General features: G+C 38.8%; 1 protein-coding gene across 5 annotated transcripts in view; it reads left to right on the plus strand.

The window, feature by feature from the left end:
• znf148 (zinc finger protein 148) overlaps positions 1–26703 on the plus strand; it is a 37410-nt gene extending 10707 nt beyond the window's left edge. For 3 of the 5 annotated variants that reach the window (XM_052023972.1, XM_052023945.1, XM_052023936.1), the window contains exons 2-8: positions 1901–1965; positions 7366–7718; positions 17141–17266; positions 19074–19197; positions 20387–20470; positions 22498–22616; positions 24741–26703. In XM_052023972.1, the coding sequence (XP_051879932.1) occupies positions 7392–7718; positions 17141–17266; positions 19074–19197; positions 20387–20470; positions 22498–22616; positions 24741–26342 (2382 nt within the window). In that variant the 5' untranslated portion in view covers positions 1901–1965; positions 7366–7391 and the 3' untranslated portion in view covers positions 26343–26703. Of the gene's footprint in view, positions 1–1595; positions 1707–1900; positions 1966–7365; positions 7719–17140; positions 17267–19073; positions 19198–20386; positions 20471–22497; positions 22617–24740 lie in introns of all 5 variants that reach the window. The other 2 variants (XM_052023955.1, XM_052023964.1) reach the window with 1 other exon arrangement.
• Positions 26704–27767: the final 1064 nt, after the last annotated feature.

Raw genomic sequence — 27767 nt, forward strand, 5'->3', positions numbered from 1 at the left:
TATATATAAACATGTTTTAAAAAAAAGCCAGAATATGCAAGTGTGTCTCTGTGTGTGTGTGTGTGTATATTTTTTTCCTCTCTGGCTCTAATTTTAAGATTATCTTCCAGAGTTCTTGATTTTCTGCACCATGAAATCCTTTCAACATTTTTTTGAATACTGCTATGAGATCACAACAAAGTTTTTCAAACCTGTTCTCAATATTTAATTGTCTAAGGCCCAGATATCATTGTGATATTCAGCCCTTCCAATCACCTGGGATGTCTCTCAGTTCTGTAATGCGATGGTAGCTCCAGCTGACCTCCATCGCTCTTGCCCTTCTTCTGTACTGGGCAGAGGAAAAAAAGAGTTTTTAATATTTAAACAAGAACTATTCTGAAACTGTCCATCACTCAGCCAGCATCGTCGTTAAGGAGAGGTGATTTTAACATCTGAAGTGATATCTTCCAAATTTTTAGAGCAAAGTCCAAGACACATTACCTGGGTTTGGCCTGTAGCTAATGAATGGGTTTTGTCCATAAGTTGAAATATACACAAAAATCACTCAAAATGCTAACTATACCTCTACAGTATTGTAATGAATGGCATCAAAAGCACATACGACTGATGAGAAAGAACAATCTCTAAAAGTGGAGAGAGGAAACTAGTTCTGCCATTCGTAGGACATATGTAGTATGTTGGACTTTTGAATTTAATAACATCATGGGAGCTTATTTGTATGTATGAGCGTCCATAAGTCGGGTGTTCGTAACTTCTGACTGCCAGATGTGATCAGGGATCAGAAACTGCAGCTACATTACTGACCCTCCTTTTGAGGAGGTGTTCCTCCCTGGGCCCATTGTAGTGTGTGTCTTCATCCTTGAAATGGGAAAATAGGCCAAGAAAGGAAAGTGTAACTTTATACACGTAACACAATCTCCCTTTGCCCTTGGTGAAAATATAATCTTGATTTAGGGAGTGTGCTGGTCTGGTTCTGGTTTCTAGCCCACCTGCCTCATCACTTGGATTGCTGGAAGCCTAGTATCCCCTCCGCTATTTAGATCGCTGCGCTGCATTCAGACTTATTTACCCTCTCCCAAAGGCTTCCTCTTCCACTATTTTAGGAGCTACAAATACAAGTTTCTTCAATACACACTTGTTTACTGATTTTTGTTCTAGTTTTTTAAGGGATTTTCTCCTAGTTCATGTTTCTCCTGTTCTGGGATGTGGGCATCTAGTTATTTAATCTCACTGCTCTGTGACTTTCTTTCCTTGGTTCTCTCCATCGCATAACTGACCCCACATCGCAACCAAGTCCCATAACACCCTGTCTCACTTCAGCTTGTTCTCCTCATCTCCTCACTGCTGACATAATTCTGCCATCTCCTACATCTTCCCTAATACTTGTATCTCTCGTTGCCCCTGCCACTTACTTTCCTGTCAGCCTATCCTCGATTATGTTGTGTCCCTCTTAACCAGCTCAAATTGAACACTATACTTACAGATCTTCATGCTTAACAAGTGGGAAGATTAATAATGATGCTTTTTACTTGGTTGTTCATTAATAGTACAAGAAATAAAATTAATTTACATGATTTAAAATTAAATTTTTGCAGTGTAAAAATGGACTTCTAGTCATTTGAAATAGGTGATGTACATGACAGGGATCTAGTGATTACTTCCAGAAGTTCAAGTTGGACAAATAAAAAGATGGAAGAATGCAAATGGTGAGGGATCAACGATAGAGCACACTTTATTGAAAATAATTTTGTGTAGATAAATTATACGATTGTCATCAATTTTCTTTTGACTTGCATAACTATATACTGTAAAGCTATCTACTTGAACTTGTATCATTTATGTTTCTGAGGAATATTAAGTAACATTTTACTAACTTCTGATAATATGTTACTCCCAACAGATCATTCAATGTGCTGATCCAAGTTCTGCACCATAATGGAGGAGAAGTCGCACTGGATCAACATGGTAGGCATGGCTCCATTAGGTTAAATCACAAAGTGAAATTGATGGTTTATTTGTTAGCCAATTGAAAGAGTACACTTTGGATTTGTCAACTCCTGTTGAGACTCTTCCACAGGCATGATGCATCCTTGGATACTTTGGTCAATTGGTTGTTTTATATTTGTGGGGCCAGGTGGTCATTGTCTGCTGAATATTTGGCCAAGGCCAAATTAGAGCAGGGTGTGCCTGCCTAATATTCACAGGAATTGAATATATTTGCATATACTGTTCTATTTAAAGCATTCAATTCTGTTTTCAAATTAATATTGGGCATTACATCTTTCATCTGGATATGGCATTGGAAAGGGAATGATCCAAGAATGCCTGGATTGGGAGAAACCTGCTAAGGAGAACAAGTGGGAGTGGTGGATGGTGGGGTTTGGAGTGGAGATCTGGGGACAAAGGGGAATTAGTATAGCTCAAGGTAAGGAGCATAGTGGTCAAATAGGAGGTAACTTGTGATTGGAGAGGGTCAATGTTGCAGTGGTGCAGAGCAGATTGATGTAAGAGGCAGGTGAGTTTTGCAGCTCTGTCATGGTTTTAAGTTAGCTTTGTGTTTTGAGGGGTTAAAAATAAGTGGTGTTGTTGGCTAGCATGGTTAATATTTTCACCATTTATACTTCTAATTGACATGAAGAGCTGTTCCCCTGTGTTCACAGACTTTGCCCTGGAGTTTGACTGGAACCTGACTCCATGTTACTGTCACTTTACATCAAGCAGTTCAATTATTATTTTTTCATTGCAGTGAGGTAGATGTGACTTTGTAATCAGAAATTCGCTACCCTGGTACATGTTCTGTGATCATTGGATAATGCAAGATGATAAAAGTTGGAAGGATCTTCCGTTGTTTAGTGTTGGACACAAGATTTGACAAGATTGATATAAATAAATACTAAGTATTCATTTACAGCCACTTCACTTAAGTGGCCTATATCACAAACAGCTTGTTTCCTTTTAACCAACTCCTGGAACACAATTTTTTAAAAAAAATGAAAATGCTGTAAATGCTCAGCAGGTCAGGCAGCACCTACGGTGAGAGAGACAGAGTTATTGTTTCAGGTTGATGACCTTTCCATCGGAACTGGAAATAGTAAGAGCTGAACAGTTTTTTCACATGGAATAAAACTGCTGGACTGATGATTTTGCTTAGATGGAAGAAAACGTGGTGTTAAACAAATTCCTTTTGTAATTTCAGTTATCATTTCTGCAGTTTCAGTTCCTTGGGTGTTTGTTACCTTCCTCCATCACTCCTGCTTTCCACGCTGTCAGATACCATGACGTTTCTTCTCCCAGCTTTCTCTGCATCTTAAGACCTAACTATTTCCAGTTCTGAAGAAAGGTCATTGACCTAACTCTCTTTCTCTTATACCTTTGCTGAAAGTAATCAAGTCAAATGGCATTCTCAGTTTTTATTTCACACTTCCTGTATCCACTATATTTTTGCTTTCCAATTATTATTAAATTCTGTATTTTCAAGGTAATGTTTCTTCACCAGCAGCAATATGCACCTCCGTTGATGTAAGACTGTCCATTCATTTGGGCTGTAACTTGTGAAGTTGATGCTTTACGGACCAACAGTAGCATTACACATTTCAGAATGCATTGTTCGTTTGCCAGAGGTCGGATAACAGTGGTATTTGACTGTGATAGCTTTATATGATGCTTTAGAAGTTCCATGAATTGGAATTAGCAACCTAAATATTTTGTTCCGATTCTTAGTCCGGTATTTTACAGATTTCTAAAAAATTAGCTGTTTGTGCAGTTCTGTTCGAATGGACATCTTGGCCCTCTTGGGTAATTATGATGATGCCTGAATTATAACTTTACTCAGAAAACAGAGCAATGACTACTTCCAAGAAAGTTGCTTCAAAGATCATACTTAAATCTCTTTTTTAGGGCAAAGGTTTTTGTTGTCTTTTGCATCCAATAATCCTGTTTTAAGATTTCACTGCTTAATTTTGTGTTTTTTCTGGAAAAATCCTGTTTTGAGTCTTGAATTTGATTTCAACTTGATGGTAAGCCATAGAGGATGCAAGTCCATTTCTAGAATTCTAAAACTGTGCTTAGAAAGCATATAGATCTCAGCTTTACATGAGCTTCAGGTGCACAACCTTCCCTTCCAAAGAATAAAAGCTGCTGCAGTTAGATCTCCACAATGCTTAACACAAAATATTTGTACAGTATGAAGCTGAATGTGGAATCTACCAGACAGTGCCATCCCTGAAAACTGAAATTTGCTGTTTTATTCACAATTTCACATGCTGAGTTCACCACTGGGTTTATTCAACCATGAGCTGAGCAGTGGAAAACTGTTCCTCACAAATTACAGTTTTCATTTGTGTTCCTATGCGGTGTTAAATCACAGATGTACCACCTTACTATTGTTACTTAGTGAGAGTGTTATGTAGTAGTCATAGCAAGATAAGTGCGGAAACAGGTCCTTCAGCCCAGCGAGTCCACACTGACCACTCATTTACACTAATGCTTCATTAATCCCATATCCTTTGGTGTTGTGTTCATCTTGAACTTCTGATACCAGTATAAATTATGAGATTTTGAGCTGAAATTTGCCTAGTAATACAACATCTCTACTAAGATTTGCCACTGGATGCCTTCCATTCCATGAAATTCGAGCCATTAATATAGGTATTAGAACAAAAGCTCCTTTGATGTTGATCCCACTTGCCCAGTTCACTTGGCCACAACATGCTTAACTTGCCAGAAGAAGTAAATATGATGATATGCTCTGTAGGTAACACACCAGCTAGCTTTGCTGGAGGAAAAAGCAGGGGAAAAAGTTGGGGAAAATAATCAAAAATGGGTGCACATTACATTTAAGGGAATTGAAGGTGATGGAACAAGGTGCAAGATGAAGAAACAAAATAATTCTGGAGCGCAAGATTATATCCATTTTTAGAAAAAGGATGTGATATATAGTGACTTGTTAGTCTTTTGCCAAGTGCTTAGTCAGTGTTTCTTTTGCAAGATAGCTGCTGTTATCATGTAAGCAGATATAGAAGTCAATTTCCATTCAACAAGCCTCCACAAACTACATTGTAGAGATAAATAACCTGCAGAGCCTTTAGTTGTCAATGATCTTCTGTCATCTAATGTTAAGGGTGCAGGAGGGAAGATGTGCATTGTGCCTGAACAAGGCTTGCAGTTATGTGAGTTTAATTCTCCATCGAACTCCCACCCTGACTTCTCTTTCTTTGGCTTCTCACATTGTCCATTGAAGCCCAACATAAGCTTGAGGGACACTACCTCATTTTCCATCAGCTTGGACTCTTGTATTGATTTCAACAATAACCAGCTTTTCCTATTTGTGTCAGGACTGGCAAATTCTGATGCAAGGACACCTTCCCCATCACCCCTCACCCCTCACCCCTCACCACATTTCTCCCCCCCCCCCCCCCCCCCCCCCCCCCCTAATTTGGCTTTTAATTTCCACTGATGCTACCTGATTCCGAGTGTTTCTAGCATTCATTTTTGTTTTGGATTTTTGACATCTGCTGTGTACTGAACCTCATGGTTTCAGCATGTTTTATTCTAACTGCCCTTATCTATCTGCTTAGTAGATGGCTCAAGGCACCGTATCGTCTGGACAATATTGGGCTCTGCCCTATCACAATCATTCCTATACTCTGCTACTCTCCTCACTGCAAGTTAAAGCACACTTATTTTCTTGCTTTCTTAGTTATAATGAAGGGTTATTGACTTGAAACAACTTGTTTTTTCTCTATAGAACACTGCCTGTCATGCTGTGCATTTACTATTTTTATTTCAGAATGACAATGAAGATTGTCAAGCACAGATCTGCAGGATATGAAGTCTTAGATGAATTCAAATTAGCAAGACTAGAACTGGGAAATAATGAAACCATTTGTGAAATTCTGTCTTTCAAGGTTAAAAAGAAAAGAGAAAATAGAAAATGGAGATGCTTTCTCTTCTAGGAAATGGCATACATGTGGACAGTAAAACAAATAGGATTATAAGAGGTCCTTACCCACAAATGAGATCTGGTGTCATTGGCAGTGTGAGAAAAGGATGTTGCAAGTTGGTGGGTAGGATGTCCTGAAGGTTGTTTCCAACCTGAGACAGCTACTATTTGAGAAATCAGACAACTGAGTTTGAATGTTAAGGCCCTGTAATTGGAAGGTTGCAAAGGACACTTTTTTTTATATTTCACACTCTGATATAAGTAGTTGAAGGGAAATTGTATACTAAGGGTTGGATGTAGAGCAGGAACCAATGGAGTTTCAGAAAAACCATCTACTATCATATGATTCTGAAATCCTGATGGTTTGGCATCTGGCTCAGCAGATGTTTGTCGCCATCCCTGTCCACTCACAGGGCCCCAGTTTCCATGCTCTGTTTAGTGGAAAATTCATCATCAAACTATGTAACTTCTTTAAAAATAAATGATTTACAGCAGTGTTGAGATAGAAGTAACGGCTAATAGTCCTGAAAATCTGCCTATTCAGCATCTTTGATGTCTGCTGCTGGATTAATGGATCTTTATTGTAATTTGATAATGCCGACTGTTAAACTGGTGGAAGTTCCACTCGTATGGAATATTGGTGAAGGCAGTGGCTTGTGTTACATTGTAATTATGGAATGGGGATTGTCATTGAAAATGATGGAATTGTAAATAGTTTTATTGTATGGGTTATAATAGTTAGATACTTAGTTCTGTGAGAGTGACATAGGAAGATGGTGGGTACTGGCACAGACAACTGGGTGATAGCTACTGACAGTCAGGACCACTGGACGTTGACTGTTCAGGAAGGTTTCAGAAGAGTTGAGTAGAAACTGAATGCCCAGTGAGAAAACAATGCTTTGCACCTTCTCAGCTCATTGCCTTCATTTGCAGAAAGTACTGCAGAGAAGACAGTGCCAGCATGGGGCTATTGAGCAACACCAGACAATGTTCAATACAGACTTGTCCATTAGGCTGCAAACCTTTGACTTATGGGACTGATGGCTGCCATGTCGGTGTATGGATGTGGAGTAACATTGGGCTTTTAAAAGAGCATTTGGAGCATGGTGGTGGTTATGGAAGGGGATAAAATAACTATTTGGCACATGGAGCGGAAGGAATAAATGAACTGGAAAATGATAGAGGTGCAGCAGCAGAGAAGAATTATTTGTATGGCTATTGAAAGAATAGTAAAGGAAAATGCATGTCATCCATAGATGGATTGGTGTCGGTTATTTTTTTTAAAAGTGGGATGATTTTTACACTTTCCAAGTTTACAGAAGAGATTTGCAGAATTGCCTTGGTGCAACAATGCATGTTGTTTGTACTTAAAATATCATTACTAGTTATTACATTTATTCTGATTGTACTTTTTTTCTTTTCAGATTTAGCAAAACAATCCCACTGAAGAATGAATATTGAAGACAAACTTGATCGAATTTTTCTTAAATGCAGCAGTATAAATGAAATGCAGTCTTCCAGACCGCAGGTTGTGGTGGGCAGCATTTCTGATCAGCCTTCTGTACATATAGGAGCACAGGAAACAGTTTTGGAAGAGAGGGAGATCTCTCATGAAGAAATTCTCCAACAAGAAACTGTTTTACAGGAAAGTGCTCTCCCCCAGGAAGAACTTATTTCACACGATGAACTAATGATCCACGAAGAGACTGTTAAAAATGATGATGATGAACATGATGGCCATGAAAGGCTCCCTCAGGAGTTAACGTACGAGTTAAATGTGAGTAGGCAGTGTCATTTGACTTAATTTATCTTTTTTATTTCACCCAAGCAGAATGGCTAAATGTCTAACTCGGCTACACTGCATTCTTGTAGTGGGAGTCAAGATTATATCATTTTTTAAAAAATCTTGCTCTGCTGGACAGAATATTGGCTAGCTTGCCAAGCCTGTTCCAGTCACAACAAAACCAAGCACCAAGATTTCCAGTCTTTCCTCTCCCCCGAGGTGATGAAACCTCCTGGAAGAGGTTTAAGTCTTCAGGTTTTTTTAGTCCTGACATTTGTTCATTTAAAATAGATTTTTTTTGTGAAAGTAATGCACGATTAAATACTGTAATTTGGAGATTTTGCAGCCTCTCATGATGAAGACTGAATTTTTAAGGATTTTTGCAATGCCATGGCATATTAATGAACTGCTTACCAAAATGGCATAGTATGCACTAGCATCACTACTTGATGAGTTAATTGGGTGTGTTCTGCAAGCTGCTTTCTAGGGAAAGTGATTAAAATCTCCAAGGAAAGTTATAAAATTATTAATTTACCTTGGGTCACTTGCACCTTTAAATCGGTATAGGATCTTGCCTATTGGCTATAAGCGGCTGTCGAAGATTCCCAATGCCTTATGAAGAAAGTGTTACTGGGGGGAGAAAATGAGTAGTTCTGTGGATTATTGTATATTATATCATTTTGTTGGTAAATGTCTTGGTTGTGTTCACATGTTACACAATTTATCAAAGCATTTATGATCTGCAACTGAGTTCCCCATTAATTTAAGTGTGTTAGTGCTTTCACAGATGTTATCTACATAATTTTAGCCTTTTTTATAACTTTCTGTATTAAGTAAATATTTAGGATGGTTGTGATTTAAGGACTGGTAGCTGGAGCCAGTTTTGTTCTCCCATTTACTACTTTGAAATGCGGATTTAGGATTAAGTTCAAAAACAAATTAGTGTGCTACTGAATACAACAGTTGTACACAACTGCCCCCAGCAGGCCGCAACCAAAGCGAGGCCAGAGTGCAACTGTTTTCTTTCCATTTAAATGGGTGGAGTTGAGACAATAACCCAACGCTTGTAGAAAGTCCTGTTTAATTCTGGGCACTGGACTTTAGGAAGGCTGCCTGGACCTTGGAGGGTGTGCTACACAGATTTATCAGTATATTGGTGGGCTAAAAGATTTGTATTTGTGAAAGAAAGCCATTGAGCATTTAGGACCAAATGATGAACTATGGAGGTGTTTAAGAAAGTAAGGGCATAACTCTAAATTGTGAAGCTCATGTGAGATTTAGGAAGCACATCATGCAGAAAATAGTAGTAGCATGGAGCTTGTTTTTCCCTAAAGCAGCATGAAGTAATTGAAATTTCAAAATTAAGTGATAAATCTGTGTTGAATGTTTGAGGGAGATGTAACCAAGCTGAGTGAATGCAGTTAAGATGTATCACTCACTCTCTATTCATTGTGGGGAACTTGTTTAAGCGGCTGAATGCCGCATTCCTGATCGTATTCATATTTCCTTATGAATACGATTGGTCTTTTGAGTTCTCTCTGAGCAACCCTAGCTATTCTATTTCTTATTTCTCAGTAATGTATTCTCTCCCACATGTCCATTGGCTCCACCCTGGTTCTCCTACCAGCCATCTACACCAGAAGGAATTCACAGTAATCAATTGGCTTGCAAGCCATGTCTTTGAGATGTGGGAGGAAAATGGAACATCTGGGGGAAGCCCATGTGGTTGCAAGTATAACATGCACACACCACAAACAGTGCCCTCACTGGAAGTTGGGATCAAACCCAGGAAGCTGAAGTTGTGAGGCAGCAGCCCTGTTAGCTTTTGCACTTTGTGGCCCTTCATGTGTTACTGGAACAGACAGCATTGTGTGATTAGTTTTTTTAGAATTATGAATATGATACTCTGCAACATGGAACAATACTTGCTAGTTACTGAAATGAAATAATTTGGACAGAAATTTGTCCATTCTGTCATTTGGATTAAATGTCCGCATGCACACATTGTTGCTACTACTGCATTTCTAAAGTTTGACCAGTGGAGCCAATTTTTTTTTCTTTTTATTGTTATGAAGCTTGGTCTGTTCTCCCTGGAATGGAGTAGGTCAAGAGGGAACATGATTGAGGTATGTAAAATTGTGGAGGAGTAGATGGGATAGATTGCAGGAACTATTTCCCCATAATCACAAGCAGATGAAACGAGGATAAGGGGGAAGAGATTCAGAGGGGATATGAGGGGTCCTTTTTACTAAGTACCTAACAATCACTGCTCGAGAGAGTGGTTGAAGCAGGGTTGCTCATACTTTAAGAAGTCTCAAGCTGAGCACCTGAATCACTTAGACATAGAAGGGTAAGGGCCAAGTACTGGGAGATGAGAGTCCACTGGCTGATATGGATGTGGTGTTTCAAATGGCGTATTTTCATGCTGTATGACTCTCGGTGGATTATAGTGCATTGCCACCAATATGTGTTAGTCAATGTCACTGAGGGTGATTATCTACCCTTTGCCTCTAGCTCATTTCCTCTGTTATCTGTCCCCAAGCCAAATCAAGCTAAGTTGATGGATCCTCAAAATGAATAGATTTGTGTGATTTGCAAATTAACAACAATTTCATAAATATACTTACCAGAAAGAGTTTTCCAATAAAACTTGCAAGGGTGTTATCTGACAAAAAAATTGATACTTAGCCAAAGGGAGATTAGTACAGGTTATTAAAAGGTTTCTGCATGGAGGTAGGTTTTATGGAGTTAATTATGGGAGAAAAGTAGAAAGGTTTAATGATGGAATTCCAGAGTTTTGGGTCTGCATGGCTGAAAGCACAGCTGTTGGGGATGAATCAAATAACATGGAGGCCATACAAGTGGTTGTAAGTGGATTTCTGAGAGGTTTGTAGGTCTGGAGCAGACTATAGCAATAGAGTGGCAAGACCATGGAAGGAATTCAACTCCAAGCTAAGAATTTTATAATTGAGCCAGTGTAGTTCAGTGAGCTTGGAAGGTGATGGAGGAGTCAGAGTCAAATAGTCATACAGCATGGAAATGGGCCTTTCAGCTTAACTTGTCATTGCCGACTGTGTTGCCCAGCGAGGTAGTCCCATCTGCCTGTATTTGGCCCAGAGCCCTCTAAAACTCTGTTATCCATGTATGTATCTAGAAGGCTTTTAAATGTTGCTAATGTGCCTGCCTCAACCACTATTTCTGGCAGCTCATTCCAAGTACTCACCACCCTTTGAGTGAAGAAGCTGCCCCTGATGTCCCTTTTAAATCTCTTGCCTCTGATCTTAAACCTATGCCTTATTGGTTTTAGCACCCCCTCCCCAGGAAAAAGTGTGCTTTTACCCTATCTATGCCCCTCCTGATCTATATACAGTGGCATGCAAAAGTTTGGACACCCCGGTCAAAATTTCTGTTACTGTGAATAGTTAAGTGAGTAGAAGATGAACTGATCTCCAAAAGTCATAAAGTTAAAGATGAAACATTCTTTTCAACATTTTAAGCAAGATTAGTATATTATTTTTGTACAATTTTAGTGAAAAAAGGAAAGGAGCACCATGCAAAAGTTTGGGCACCCCAAGAGATTTGAGCTCTCATAACTTTTACCAAGGTCTCAGACCTTCATTAGCTTGTTAGGGCTATGGCTTGTTCAGTCATCATTAGGAAAGGCCAGGTGATGCAAATTTCAAAGCTTTATAAATACCCTGACTCCTCAAACCTTGTCTCAACAATCAGCAGCCATGGGCTCCTCTAAGCAGCTGCCTAGCACTCTGAAAATTAAAATAAATGATGCCCACAAAGCAAGAGAAGGCTATAAGAAGATAGCAAAGTGTTTTCAGGTAGCTGTTTCCTCAGTTCGTAATGTAATTAAGAAATGGCAGTTAACAGGAACGGTGGAGGTCAAGTTGAGGTCTGGAAGACCAAGAAAACTTTCTGAGAGAACTGCTCATAGGATTGCAAGAAAGGCAAATCAAAACCCCCATTTGACTGCAAAAGACCTTCAGGAAGATTTAGCAGACTCTGGAGTAGTGGTGCACTGTTCTACTGTGCAGCGACACCTGCACAAATGTGATCTTTGTGGAAGAGTCATCAGAAGAAAACTTTTCCTGCATCCTCACCACAAAATTCAGCGTCAGAAGTTTGCAAAGGAACATCTAAACAAGCCTGATTCATTTTGGAAACAAGTCCTGTGGACTGATGAAATTAAGATAGAACTTTTTGGCTGCAATGAGCAAAGGTGTGTTTGGAGTAAAAAAGGTGCAGAATTTCATGAAAAGAACACCTCTCCAACTATTAAGCACGGGGGTGGACCGATCATGCTTTGGGCTTGTGTTGCAGCCAGTGGCACAGGGAACATTTCACTGGTAGAAGGAAGAATGAATTCAATTAAATACTAGCAATTCTGGAAGCAAACATCACACAGTCTGTTTAAAATAAAATGCTGAAGATGAAAAGAGGATGGCTTCTACAACAGGATAATGATCCTAAACACACCTCAAAATCCACAATGGACTACCTCAAGAGGCACAAGCTGAAGGTTTTGCCATGGCCCTCACAGTCCCCCCCCCCCCGACCTAAACATTATTGAAAATCTGTGGATAGACCTCAAGAGCAGTGCATGCAAGACGGCTCAAGAATCTCACAGAACCTAGAAGCCTTTTGGGGGATTTTTGCCCATTCTTCCTTGCAAACAAGAATTGAAAGCCTCTTAGCTGGCTACAGAAAGAGTTTACAAGCTGTGATACTTGCCAAAGGGGGTGTTACTAAGTACTGACCATGCAGGGTGTCCAAACTTTTGCTTCAGGCCCTTTTTCCTTTTTTTGTTATTTTGAAACTGTAAAAGATGGAAATAAAGAAGTAATCTTGCTTAAAATATTAAATGTCATTTTTAACTTTATGCATTTTTGGAAATCAGGTCATCTTTTACTCGCTTAGCTATTCCCAGTGACAAACTTTTGACTAGGGTGCCTAAACTTTTGCATGCCACTGTACCTTGATTAGGTCATCCCTCAATCTCCTTTGTTCCAGGGAATAAAGTCCTAGTCTACACACCCTCTCCTTGTAACTCAGGCCCCCAAGTCCAGGCAACATCCTGGTAAATCTTTTTTGCACTCTTTTTCTAGTTTAATAACATCTTTCCTTTAAAGAGGTGACCAAAACCGTACACAATACTCCAAGTGGGGCTTCGCCAATGTCTTAGATAACTGCAACATAACTTCCCAACTCCTGTAGTCGGTGCCCTGACTAATGAAGGCCAGTGTGTCAAACACCATCTTCACTATCTATGACACCACTTCCTGCAAATTCCTCCTAGGTCCCTCCTGTTCCATAACACTCCTTGGAGCCCTACCATTCACTGTACAAGTCTTACCCTGGTTTTATCTTCCAAAGTGCAATACCTCTCATTTATCTGGATTGAAAGCTATTTGCCAATCCTCGGCCCATAGACCTAGCCGATCAAGATCCCCCTGTAATTTTTCATAACTTTCTACACTACAACACCACCTATTTTAGTATCATCTGCAGATTTAGGAACCATGGCTTGTACATAAACATCCAAACAGTTTATATAAATTACAAACAACAAAGGTCCCACCACTGACCCCTGTGGCGTACCACTAGACACAGGCCTCCAGTCTGAGAAACAACCCTCGACCATCACCCTCTGCTTCCTACCACTGAGCCAATTGTGAATCCAATCCACTATATCCCCTGGATTCTATGCAATCTGACCTTCCAGACTAGCCTGCCATGAGGGACCTTGTCAAAGACCATGCTAAAGTCCATATAGACAACATCCGCTACCCTACCCTCATCTACCCTCTTGGTTACCTCCTCGAAGAACTCCAAGAGATTTGTTAGACATGACTTCCCACACACACAGCTGTGCTGACTGTCCTGAATCAGATCTTGTCTCTCCAAATGATGGTAGATCCTGTCCCTTAGAATCCCCTCCAGCAATTTGCCCACCACCCATATCAGACTCACCAGCCTGTGGTCTCCTGGCTTGTTTTTGCTACTCTTTTTAAGGAATGGAATGAGGGGTTAGGTTATGAGCAGCTTAAGTTTATAGAACATAATAGAACATTACAGTATAGGCCCTTTGACCAACGATGTTGAGCTGATATTTTATCCTGCTCTAATATCTATCTAACCCTTCTCTCCCACATAGTCCTCCATTTTTCTATCATTCATGTGGCTATCTAAGTGTCTCTTAAATGTCCCTAATATATTTGCCTCCACAACCTCTGCCGGCAGTGCATTCCACGCATCCACCACTCTTTTTTTAAAAAAAAATTTGCCTCTGATATCTCCCTTGTATCTTCCTCCAATCGCCTTAAAATTAAGCCCCCTCGTGTTAGCCATTGTTGCCCTGGGAAAGTCTCTGACTGTCCACTTGATCTATGCCTCTTATCTTGTACGCTTCTATCAAGTCAGCTCTCATCCTCCTTCTCTCCAAAAGAGAAAAGCCCCAGCTCACTCAACCTATCTTCATAAGACATGCTCTCCAGTCCAGGTAGCATCCTAGTAAATCTCCTCCGCACCTTCTCTAAAGCTTCCACATCCTTTGTATAATGAGGCGACCAGAATGGAACACAATGATCCAAGTGTGGTTTAACCAGAGTTTTATCGAGCTGCAACGTCACCTCGATGCTCTTGAACTCAATACCCTGACTAATGAAGGCCAACACACCATACGCCTTCTTAATGACCCAATCGACCTGTGTGGCAACCTTGAGGGATCTATGGACGTGGACCCCAAGATCTCTCTATTCCTCCTGTTTGTGTTAGATTAACAATGGGTGGCTGTTCAGGAAAGCCCTAGATGAATCTGCAGGTGGTATAATTACACTGGTTCCCATTGCTTACACAGCATAAACTGCCATGTATGTGCTTGCCAGCATCCACGGTGTGTTTCTGGTAGCACCTGGAAATTGTTGAGAGAACCATTCTGCTGACCATAATAATTAAGGAAGCATTATTGACGTCCTTGACTTGTACTGGGTACTTTAATAAGAAAACAAGATTTGGAACTTTTGCTTAGGTTACAACTGTGCACTCTGAAGATTAATCATTAAAGTTGAAAAGTGCACACCAAATATATTTGGTTGGCTGCCCACTTGTTTCACTGAACAATTAGACGGTAGCCATCCTATAGATGTTTCTTCCAAGAGATAAACTTCAAACAAAAGTGACTCTGTGAAGGCTATCCAGCTCTTTTTGGTAGCTATTAACTGTCTCAAAACCACGTCTCCATTTAAGTGGAAGTAAAATCAGGATTTGCATCTTTATTGATGTAATTGGAGCGGTGAATCTGGTGCTGGATCCCCACAAAGTCCAGTGGTAGGGCTCCATTCTGCTGACGTTCTCCAGCATTTACCTGAGGGCATTGCTTCTTGGACCCTGTGCCAGGTTAGACAGGATGCAGGATCCATGATAGTTTTGATTTCAATGGGATTTGTACGGCTATAGACATAAAACAAAGGCAAAGCCATGGTTACAAACAAAATGCTGGAAGAACTTGGCGAGCCAGGCAGCATCTGTGGAGGGTTGATGTTTTGGGTCAAGACCCTTCATCTGCTCCAGGTAAAGGGTCCTGAGCCAAAATATTGACTGTCCATTTCCCCCCATAGATGCTGCCTGACCTGTTGAGTTCCTCCGGCATTTTGTTTGTTGCTCCAGAGTCCAGCATCTGTAGTCTTTTGAGTCTCTGCAAAACCATAGTTCTTGAATTTATAATTTCATTTTAGCTTAATGTTTTTAACTTTTTTAACATTTTTAATTACGTAATAGTTTTCGAATGTAGGTATTTGTGCCATTTAGAATCTATCAAATGATCTGCAGCTCTTCTAGCTAGCAAAGCCCTACCTCTAGCTTTGCTGACCAGTAAAGCTCTTGGGTGTTTTACAGTAGGGATTTGTGAGTGCATATCTGGAGGCCCTGTCACTGCTTAGTCATTTGCTGCTGGAGTCTAGAGTGCTTCAGGATGGCAAATTAAGGCTTCTGCATCCAGGCCTGGATAGCTTGGGAAGACTGTGGGTGGCATGCCTTGGCCTGTAAGATTTGGTTGTGTGTATTGAGGAAGGAAAAGAACTGCTGACACTGAAATTTGATATAGAAATTGGTATTTCTCCATGTGCAAGTGCCAGCAAATTTAGTGTTCCTTCACAAAGGCAAAAGTCCTGAATCTGTTCGCCACTCTTGGCTGAGTTTTGCTGACTGCACTCTGACATTGACATTGCCCTGGATTCCAAAAGGAGTCCAGGGGGTGAACTTGCTGCAGTTCCTTGGGAATCCTCTGTCAAGGTAGATCTGGCACAGGAACAGCAAGCCCATTCATATCAGTGGCAAGGTATGATTACATATGAGTGAAGGTAGTTATTGTTTTAATTAATATTTAGTTAAGTATTTTAAATGGTTTCATTATTTTTACTTTTAGATGTATTTTAGTTGTTTCATTGTTTTCTAGTGATATTTGAATGTTTTTAGAGTATGTGGATGTCAGGACATGCAGAGGGATTAACTTTAGTCATTTAGTTAGACTAGCTGACTAAAACTGGGAACATAAATTAGTTGGCTGGAGGATCTAATGTTCTGTCTATGTTTATGGCATTTGATTGCTTAAAGATCTGCCACCACACTTTGTTTTGCCACCCAGCATCAAGGCAGCTTTGGCTGAAAAGCAGCGGTGGCCAGCTTGCCATTGTCAACAAACCACTGGCAGCAGGCTTTGGCTGATTGTCAGTGATATGGATACATTACAGTTTATGTTGGCACTTCTATGGATGCTGAGGTGGGTGATGGGGAAGAATTTGTACTCAGGCCAGTTGATGATATTCTTGGTGGTTTCCAAATGGTGGTTCTGAATTGAGCAAAATTAAAAGGTGAAACTACCGTTGTCGGAAATCAGAAATAAAAATGCAGCATTACTAAGTGGATCAGTTGATGTCTGTCAGGTAATGTCCTTGGAATCAGGTTTTTAACTCTTTTCTTGCACTAACCAATTTGGTGATTCCTTGATAACTTTAATAAGGTAATATATACCATTTTTGTTTTATTGACCCAAATATTTTGTCAGCAATTTTCTGCTGGTTTAGGTTTGTGGTGCCATGATATTTTTAGTATTATGTGTTGTTATTTGAATCAAAAGCTAGCATAGTGTATAGTTACTTGAAATGTGATTAAGGAAGAAGGGCAAGGATGTGGAATTGAGGCCCAGATCAGTTCAGGGCAATCTTATTGATTGGCAACCCAGGCCTTTTGCCTTTCTCGTACTATGATTTCTTCATGTTTATTCTTGTGTTTCAATAATAAAGTCTATGTTGCTGAAGCTGTCACTACCAGGCACTAGTATTTCTGGAACAATGCGCTGCATCACTTGGGTTTGAAATTTATTTCAGTACTACTTTGTTATTCTAAAGGTAAACGTAAAGCAGGAAATCCAATATGCTGAAGAAGGTGGACAACTGAAGAAAGATAAAGGGCAACAAAAAGAACCAATAGATTTGCAAAAGAAAAAGAAAAGGAAGCAGCGATCTCCTTCAAAGGTAATTCATCCAAATTGTGTATAGACTGGATAGCTTCGGCTTAATCTTCATGCCTTCGTACGCGGGGCAAGATGCATATGTCAGGAATGCAGTGGTGTGTTTGCTGTTACCTGTACGTAAAAGGGGAATCTAACAGTTTTTGATCCTGATCAATGAATCTACCAATGATGCAGTGCAGCGTAAGTTGTGGTTAAAAGAAACAGCTTTCATTGGAAAGCATTTTCAATGATGTACCTGTGATGCTCCTTAACACATCAAAAGTGAATCTGAATTCAGTAGGGGTACTGAGCTAGACTGTGGCCTTTTGGTAATTTTTGTTATGCAAAAAAAAATGATGAATTTTAGTACCTAAACAACATATTATGGATTAAAGCACAAAGGACATCTTCAAGGCTCTACCTAAAATGCAGAATAAACTTCAAAACTGAGAAATAATATTGACTGTTTATTAGTAGTGGTAAGTTGCAAAAATCAGTTGCTACTTTCTGGGTGGAAATGCAGTTTAAACTACACAAACTCTCTAGACTTTAAAAAGCACTTACTAATAATGTTTTTGTCTTGTGGCACCCGGTGAAAATTAGCAGCTTTTTCTTCCATATTTGTAAACGATCTTTCTTCAGTTAGGGCTTGGAATGAGTGGGGGGCAATCGGCACTAAAGGCCTGGAGGTTGGGGGCTGGGGTTGTGTGTGGAAGCAGGAGGACACCACTGCTTCTATCCCGTGGGCTGGATTGACTTGCTGTCGAACTTCTGCAGGCAGCCCATCACACCCCTCTGATCCCCCCATCCCTCCAATTTTCCTGCTCCCCGATGGTACTGATCTCTGTAAATGGGAATTTTGAAATTGAATTTGATTGTTATGTTATTACTATTTGTATGCTTATTGCTTGAAGGTGGTCAAATGGCAGTATGTAATATTTTTCTGTAAGTTGTTGTATAATGCAATGGCTTATGGTGTGACTTCTGGATCTTGCTGCACTTCCTGAGAGACTATGCTGATAATGTATAGATTATGTTGATAATTTAAGGTGTAGACGACTAAACGTTTATCTACACATTGCTAATATTGAATCCAAGTATGTATCTGTAGAAACTTCCTTGCAGCAGGGGAGGTAGAAAAGAATGTTATGGGGAAGCTACAGACCCCCAAATAAGCAAAACAATAACATAAAAGAATGTTGAGAAGATAAACAAGTTTAACGAGGTTGTTCACTAGGAAATGGGGGAGAAAAAGCATCTCTAGTTGGTCACAGCATCAGTGAATAAGGAAGCAGAAAAATGAACAAGGGCTCCCACTTCTGGTCACTATCCTGTGAATTGTGCTGAGAGTTGAATAAATGTGAATGGGGATTGTGAAAAGATGTGATTTGCCTGTGCACTCCTTAGGAATTGTATTGTAATTTCCTCATGGCATTGTGAGTAAGAATGGGGGCTGCTGGTTCCTGTGGGTAAAGTAATGCATCTTCTGTCAGTTTCTAGAGAGGAAATAAAGTTCAAAACAATTTAAACACTTATTAAGAATATTTAATGTTGAATATTTATTGGTTAATCTGTAACACTTGTAGTTTTATTTTTCTTGGGCACATCTTCCATTCCAGTACTGGTTGTCCTAGATTCCATTTTTTAAAAAAATCTATAGAATGTCAAATTCATGTGCAAATTTCATCAGTTTTAGTGTGGTCACTTGTGTCTATAGAATGTGTGTAGAACAAGTTTTTGTTTGATTTGAAAGCATTTGGCGAAATGTGTCTAATAGATTCTGTGTTGAAATAAAATTGCATTTTTATTTTACATTTGCTTTTGTTCAGATTCTAACAATAAACGAAGATGGATCACTGGGACTAAAATGTCTGAAATCTCATATCTGTGAGCACTGTAATGCCGCTTTCCGTACCAACTACCATTTACAAAGGCATGTTTTCATTCATACAGGTATGGTTGGTCTTGTGTACTAAACCATTCATGAAGTCTACTTTAATGCTTATATTTTATCATTTGTGAGATCTATTGTCTGCAAAATATTGCCAAAATATTAATGTATTTATAATTTGATTTGGATCACTGTTTGGTATTTTGTTGTTGCTTCCTGAACAATGGCTCATTGCAAACAAAAATACTTCTAATTTTAGTTTTATTGTCTCAATTCTGAACTACATGAATTCCCATCCTAACATTCATTCGTAATGGAGCAAAACTTGCTGGGAAATGCTGGTGTTTTTCTGTGGAGCTGCCACCAACTTCAGATTTCTATGGTGAACTTGCGTATCCTGAACTTGCTGGTTGCTCTGCATTTGAGATTTTTGCCAGTTGTATTCTAATTTGAACTCTTAGTTGAGTGTACCAGTGGAAATCAATTTTGTTACATTTCTCCAGTATTTACACTGGGAATCTGCACACTGTATCTGTGCAAAGTTAAACTAGCACCTAAACAGCAAATGCATTAATTTTGATGGCAAAGAATGGCTGCAAGGGACCAGGGCAAGACTGATTCTAGCACATCCAAGTGATAGCTTTGCATGGCTTAATTATAAAAGTGTGAGTTAACTGAACTTTGTTTTCATTGTTATTTCCTTAAGTATTTTAATTATAAAAATGTTTAAATTATTCCATTTTTTGTTTTTGAATGGCTGCTTTTGACATATTTGACAACCACCTAAGCCATCTGTTAGGTTCTTGTTTTGCAAGTCGGCTTCTTTTCTTTCTCTCACTCTACCACATGATGGCATTCATGAATGAAAGACCCTGCTGCCTTACAGCACCTTGTCATTGAGGTTCGGGTCAGTACTTAGCTGCAAATTGATACTTCAAGAGGTAAAATCTGTAGTTTTTGTAGGTCATCAACAAACCTGTTTGGTTTAGCGGGAAATTTTGGCCCAAAATACCTTTGAACTATCTATCCCTCTAAGTCGCAAAGTTGTTAAATGTAGAATGTATTCTCTAATTGGTAAAATTTTATGTGAATCTTGACATCAGTGCACTATCTAGGTATTTGATTAAGGCTCTTTTATTTTGTATGATCTGGGTATTTTAAACTTCTGCCTGGGGATTATGCAGGATTAAGGATTTTGTTTCCTTGTGTTCAAACGTAATACTCACTGACAGTATTCTTTTTCTTTTGAAGGTGAAAAGCCGTATCAATGCAGTCAATGTAGCATGCGTTTTATTCAGAAGTACTTGCTGCAAAGACACGAGAAGATTCATACTGGTAAAGTTCTAATTCATATTTATTATTTTTTTCTTTCTAGTTAATTCCACTTCATGGCTTTTGCATGCCATATCTATTCATTTAGAAAACCATACATGTGTGTGACTATAAATGCAGTGGTCCTTTTATACAGCAGATTAATTAATTCGTTAAATATGAACATGTCTAATTACGAGTTTTGTCTTTGGCATTACGCCTTGGGTATTACTTTCACACATCTTTTGATTAAAGCATTTAAAGAAGACCATGGAAAGGAGACCACTGTATTAGTCATATTTTGGTAAAATTGTGAGAGCAGTCAATAAAAATAACACATTTGCAATTATGCAATGTTTTTTCCCATTCCAAAGTCCTTAACAATGATGGATTTGTAAAATACATCTCTAAAGTCTGCTTGGACCACTGTGTTTGTGCTTGGCTTTCCAAGAGCAATCCAGTTAGTTCCATTCCCCGTTCTTTCCAGATATCCTTGCAATTTATTTTCTTCAGTTTCTTTTAGAAAGCCATTACTGATTCTATATCCATCACCCTGTCAGATGGTACATTACAAATATCAACCCCATCTGTTGCACAATAATATTTTACTCTTGTTAACTTTGGGCCTTTTGTCAGACACCATAAATCTGTGACTTCTGGTTACCATCCCTTCAATCATTGAAAACAGTTTCGTCTTATTTCTTCATCAAAATCCTTTGTGCCTTCAAACATCACTTAAATTGCCTATGTAATCTTCTCTTAACCTTCTCTGCTTTGGAAAGATCGATCCCAGCTTTACCAGTCCATTTATGTGACACTAAATCCTGATCCTGGAAACACTCTTTCTACCTATTCAAAACCCTTTCTGGTCTTCATAATGTACATGCCCCAGAATTGGTTCAGTGCATACACCGGTTAGAGCCAAACCATGATTTTTGTACAGATGTTTACTGAAGCAATCTGCTCATTGCCTTGGTGAAATAAATAGATTGAGGATTAAGTGTGAATGCTTTCTGTGGCTCCTCTTGCTCAGCTAGCTGAGCTACTGGCAGAATGAAAATAGCACAGGTTATTAGTATGTGTAAAGCTGTACCAGTTATATTCTACTGATCTTTCAGATTAATTAGTCATTCATTACATGCATGTCCCTCTGGCCATGTGTACAAGGAGTGCTTCTTTTCAATGAATTGCCTTGGCAGTGTAGCTACTTTTACTTTAACGTAGACAAATGTGGCATCCAATTTGCATTCAGCAATGTTCAACAAGTAGCAATGAAATAAGTGAAATGCTTAATGTGGTTTGATACGTGATGAATAAATTGTGTAATTCTCATTCACCGAATATTTCAGCGAGTTAACACAGGCAGCTGTGCCACACACAGTATCCAGATTTAACCCCTAATTTGTACTTGATTTTAAGAAAAGTGATAGAAATGGGGTTAGTGCAGGAAAGTTATGTCGAGGTTAAAAAAAAAGTCAGCTATGATCTTTTGAATAGCAGAGAAATCATATGGACTTTTTTTTATCTTCTTAGAGTTACAGGGCAATGGTAAAGCTGCTTTGAATAGGGAAAATAAATGAACCAAATTTATTGTTCTACATGACATTGCATTATTCATTTTTGCATATTTGATAAATTAATAGTTCTTTCCCATAATATCAGAATATTTTCTTCTGATATGCAATTTGGAAGCTACAGATTCCAAGTGGCATGGTTATCCACTTCCATACAGTTGATCCAGTGATGGTTGGTGCCCTACAGTGGAAACGGAAGGTCCACTTTAAATATCATCAGCCGTCCAGCTTATACTTGCTTTCTTGGTGCACACTTGAGTGGCTATTTGGGTGATGGTTGTGGGGGAATTGACAGCATTGGAGGAAAAAAAAGTGGCATTGTTTTTAATGAATTTAAGGATACCCATGTTTTCAAATTAGTGCTGATTTACTCTTCTAAACCTGTGGTCTTTAGAGATATATTGGAGTTGATGTAAAACTGAATATAATGCATTGTCTAGTGACCATGTGTAATTCTTTTGGATTTGTCATTTTCAGGCGAAAAACCCTTTCAATGTGATGAATGTGACATGAGGTTTATACAGAAATATCATATGGAGAGGCATAAGCGAACTCACAGTGGAGAGAAACCATATCAGTGTGAATACTGCCACCAGGTGAGAATTACTTAAAGTAATTATCACTGTACATGTGAAGCACTGATTAGGGAATTTTACAGCCTGAAAAGTCAACTTGCCTGTCACGCCTACACTGGTTCTCTGAAACAGAAATCCTCCCAAATATGAAGAAAGACAAACCAAAACATGGAGTGCCTTTATTACCACAGGGAAATGTTTAAAAATTATGAAAGCATAGGATTGGTTTGATAAATTGTTCCTAATACTCAAATCCAGTATAACGAACTGTTGATGGAACAAAAAAAAATATGCAAAGGAAGTTGGTGGGGAGAAAAAAGTTAACGGCTTTATGAGCTGGTAGTTGACAAACAAACTGTCAATGTTCAAGGTTGTCAGTGTATAATGGATAGAGGGGTGTGGAAGTAGTTGGGCCCTGGACTTGGATGCATGTTATAACTTTTATGTATTTCTACCTTCTCACATCTTCACATTTTTAAAAAAAAAAATTCTTAATGTCTCTCCATTCTTTGTGGGATGCACAACATGGTGGGCCAAAGGGCCTGTATGGTGCTGTATTGTTCTATCTTGAATCTATTCTTATTGAACAGTGGAATTGTGTTCTGAGTACAGTACCTCTTGTCAATTTTTCTCCTTTCTCATTCCTAGTGGAAGAAAATAGAAAAATTCCTTTCATAAGTATTCTCTCATCTTTTTTGATCTTCCTGAATCTCTTCTGCATCCTGTGCATTGTCTTGATATCTTTCCTAAAGTAGTGTGTCTAAACCAGTGTTTTGGCTGTGGTGTATGTAAGTGTTTTGTGTGACTTCAACATGATTGCTTTTGTATCTCACTGTCTTAGTTATAAAATTTAGAGATTGTATGTTTTTATCAGTTTCTCCTGGAAGTCCTCAGCAGGTTGGGAAGTATACTTGGAGAGGGAAAGAGTTAATGCTTCATTTCAGTGACCTTCTATCATTTTGTTTTTATTCTTTTGCCTTGCATCAGACAAAGACATAATGACAGCAGACAGGCACTAACAATGAGTTTAGGGATCTCATGACATCACATTGTGCTTTACTTCAGTGAGTAACGGATTGTTTTTTGAAATGAAAAGATGTAAACCATGGACACTTCATTGCGTACTTTTAAGAAGCTGTCATTAACTACTCTGGTTTAACCACTGTGGTCTACTGCCATTGTCAAAAATGTCATATTCCTTTTAATGCTTGGTGTTTTAAATGTATCAACAAGGCGCTTACCAAATAACTTCTGAAAAGCTATGTAATTTTCAGTGATAGAATAGGACCACAAATGGTGTCAACTACAAGAGATCCAGCAATTTGAATTAAACAATGCTTGCTCACTAAAACAGTCGTGCATAATTGTCTGCTGGCTTGCTCTATTTGGAACGTTAATTAGATTTGAAAAGTAATTAATTGACTGCATAAAAAAAGATCAAATGGATTTGAGTAATTAAAATGATATTAAAGATTTTTAAGTATTACAAATATGTAATTAAAACACCTTTGGGAAAAACTTGAAAATAACTCAAGCATTTATCTTTTGTAAGGGGGATAGGAATTGCCATTTCTCCACCAATAATTCCTAGTGTGAGGCTGGGGGGCTAGATGTGAAGACCCCTCAACCTCTCTTGCACATGCAGTTGGGTAAATCTGGGGTCTGAGTGCAAGGTCAGTTGCACTGCCTTCTGACCTCCAGCTCCTCTCAGATCTCTGCGATTGTCTGAGTGTGCATAGAAGTCAGAGACTGATTGAGCTGCAAATGTCTGACAACTGACTATTTCCAAAGGAAGCTTTGGTTTTCAGTCAGACCTGTTATTTTTAGAATTCAAATTTTGATTAGTCTAGAGTTTAAATTAGCTCTAGATTTTGTCTGTGATGTATCCACTTCTTTGTGTCTCTTTTGTTGCAGTGTGATTGATTTTCAGTGCAATAATGGATGACTAACTTGGTTATCACAGAATACCCGTGAACTATTGTCATGTGGCATTTTTGATGTGCATTACAATTTTTATCACTTTTTGTAGCTGATGGTGATTAAAGCTGAAAGGTAAACCATGCAGAATGTGCATTTATTTTCTTTGGGGGTTTGTGAGAATCAAACATAATTTTAATGATATTGATTCTAATGTTATTATTTTAGTATTTCTCCAGAACTGACCGTGTATTAAAACATAAACGGATGTGCCATGAAAACAGAGATAAAAAACTGAAGTGTGCTTTGAAGATGAGTGATGTGGGAGGAAATGAGGATGATCCAAATGCTGCTTTGCTACACAAAGATAATCCGATACCGCGGAAAAAGAAACAGAAAACAGGGGAGAAATCAAGATCCACTGGCCCTCTCTCTGAAAAAGAGTGCACCTTGGATAAGCTTGACCAGAAGAAAGATGAAAATGACAGTGATTATCCATCGCTGTATAGTATTGCTTCAAAAGTGAAAGATGAATATATGGTGACTGAATACTCTGTTGAAATACCACATTCATCCAATAGTGGCAACCCTTTGGAAAGTACATCTGGAGATATCCATCCACCAAAACTGGTCATCAAAAAAGTGAGCAGTAAAAGGAGTCAGAAACTCCAGTTGGAACCAAGCCAGGCAATGCCTGCTTTATCCACTTATGAAGAAAATAAAGTTACTAAATATACTTATGAACTTATTGGTAAACCAGGTCTGCTGGATTCTGAAGGAAACCATGACATTGATCAGGTTGACTCATTACAGGAAGTTCCCAGCAAACCTGTGCATAGCAGTAACAACTATGATGATGCAATGCAGTTTCTGAAGAAGAAGCGTTACCTGCAAGCAGCAAGTAATAACAGCAGAGAGTATGCCCTGAATGTAGGCCAGATAGCATCACAGCCATCTGTGACCCAAGCCGCTGTAGCGAGTGTCATTGATGAAAGTACAGCAGCATCTATGTTGGACTCTCAGTCACTAAGTGTTGAAATAAAGAACAGTCATGACAAAAGTGGGATCCCTGATGAGGTACTGCAGACTCTGCTAGAGCATTATTCTCACAAGGCAAATGGACAACATGAAATGCCTTTTAGTGTTGCTGATACAGAAGTGGCCTCAAGTATGTCGATTAACACTTCAGATGTAGCTGAGGTTGCACAGCCCGAGAGAGTTGGTGCAAGTTCTCAGTCAGCCTCTTCGGACAAAGCCAGTATGCTTCATGAATACTCAAAATTTCTCCAGCAAGCTTTGGAAAGAACAAGCCAGAATGATGCATATTTACCCAGCCAGAACCTTGCTTTTGGACCTGAAACCCCAAACCTCACGAGTCAACCATTATTTTCTTCCATGGCCTCAATGACTATGCAGCGTGGCTTTAGAACGAGCATGAATTCACCCCTGCGACCTTCTTCTGAGAAGTCCCATTATGGTTTAATGGTCGGTGAGTCGCAGCACACCTTTTCTTTTTCAAATGAAGAGGCAAATCATAATTCTGTTTCAGCACAAGAGTTCTTGGATCAAATGACTTCTCAGAAGAAGGTGGAAGCTCAGCCAGTTCACCAGGCTTATCAAATAGGCACATTTGAACAAACATTCAGATCTCAGTACCAGACTGCAAGGTCTGGTATAAATCCCCCATATAGTGCCTCCAATGGACAAGTAAACCTGAGGGTGCGTGGAACTAGTGCAGAGTTTTCAGAGTTTCCATTAGTGAGTGTACCGGAGGGAAGAGCTCAAATGACTGCTTCACCAGATGCCACAGCCAGTCAAGCCTTTGGATAGCAGGAACTCTAATCTTTGTTTTTAAAAAAAGAAAGTGGGCTAGCACTTCAAATTGACAATTCTTGTATTATGTGCTGCTCTGTATAGGATGGAGTGCAGTATAATCAGTAGTTAATGCAGTTTTGGTTCAGTTTAACGCATTCATATAGAAGCCTTGAATAAGGCCCCTTGAATACCAAAACCCAATTGTGCTGCAGTGCAACATTGTTAAAAACGTTTTCTTTGCAAATTTCAGCCATGCATAGCATGTCGCAGGTTATTGTGTTGTGGCAGGGCTTTAACTGTTGTTTAACACTGCTGCTATGCCTCACCTTGTAACATGCCCCGAAATATTTTGGCACTTTTGAAGAAAAAAAAATAATCAGTCACTTCTACATTTAGGGTAAAACCAAACTAATAACTTAGTTTCTTTGGATTTTCTTTGAAATTATGCACTTTTCTACTCAGATTTACTAAGATTGTAAACAAAACTAAAATTTTTTCCTGTTTATATGTAGGAGAAGGAATTGGAACATAATTTTTATCTAACTTGCATTTTCTTCATGTAAGGAAGCCCACAGATATGATGAGTGGGAGAAGAATGATATTCAACGATTATCTGTTGAACATTCTATTTATACCATGAGTTTAAAAAAAGCGAAATTTTATTTATTTTAGAAATGAATGTGGGAATTTAGTTCCTCAAACCATACAAAGCACAAAAAGTGCTTTAATACTTCCCTAGTTGTGTGATGCAGTTTTCGGCTCTCCAATATATTGGGTTGCCTTATTAAAATATAGTTTATATCCCTATTTTTGTATGTTTAGTATATAAAACCTTGTGTTTCCTTGGAGAAAATTTACCTGTTAATTTATATTACAGTACCTACCCATTTAGTGTGTAATACCTTGTCTGCATAACAACTTTTCAAAAATATATAATGCAACAACTACATCATACCACAAAATGTTCTGTTTTGTTACCCTTTCTGTAAATGTGATTTTTGTACATTGTGGCGTACTACGCTTTTATAGTTCAAAGACACCTTCCACATTTGAATCAGCTGATTAAGAATCTTTCTTGCATCTAATTAGTAAACTTGTCATCTCATTTGGAGAAATAGTTGTCAACGTTTTCATTTTCAGGCAGTAATCATTCCTTGTAATCAATTTATTGTAAGGCTTTGGCTTAGCATTGTTCAGAATTCCAGTGACCTCCAAATGCTGTGATTTAATGGGTTGAAGTAACTCTTCCAATAAAATGTCATATCAGATGCTTCCGTAAATATACAAAGGAATAAATTGATCTATGGTTTAGTGGAAAGATTGTTTGAATTGAGATGGACGACATTGGTTAAAACCCCTCTGAGATTTGTATGATTTTTGGATATCTGGCTGGTCAGTGCACTCTCTTCATTCTGTGACATGCTTAAGGAATGTTTCAGC

Source organism: Pristis pectinata, chromosome 1, assembly GCF_009764475.1.
Source record: "Pristis pectinata isolate sPriPec2 chromosome 1, sPriPec2.1.pri, whole genome shotgun sequence".
NCBI lineage: Eukaryota > Metazoa > Chordata > Chondrichthyes > Rhinopristiformes > Pristidae > Pristis > Pristis pectinata.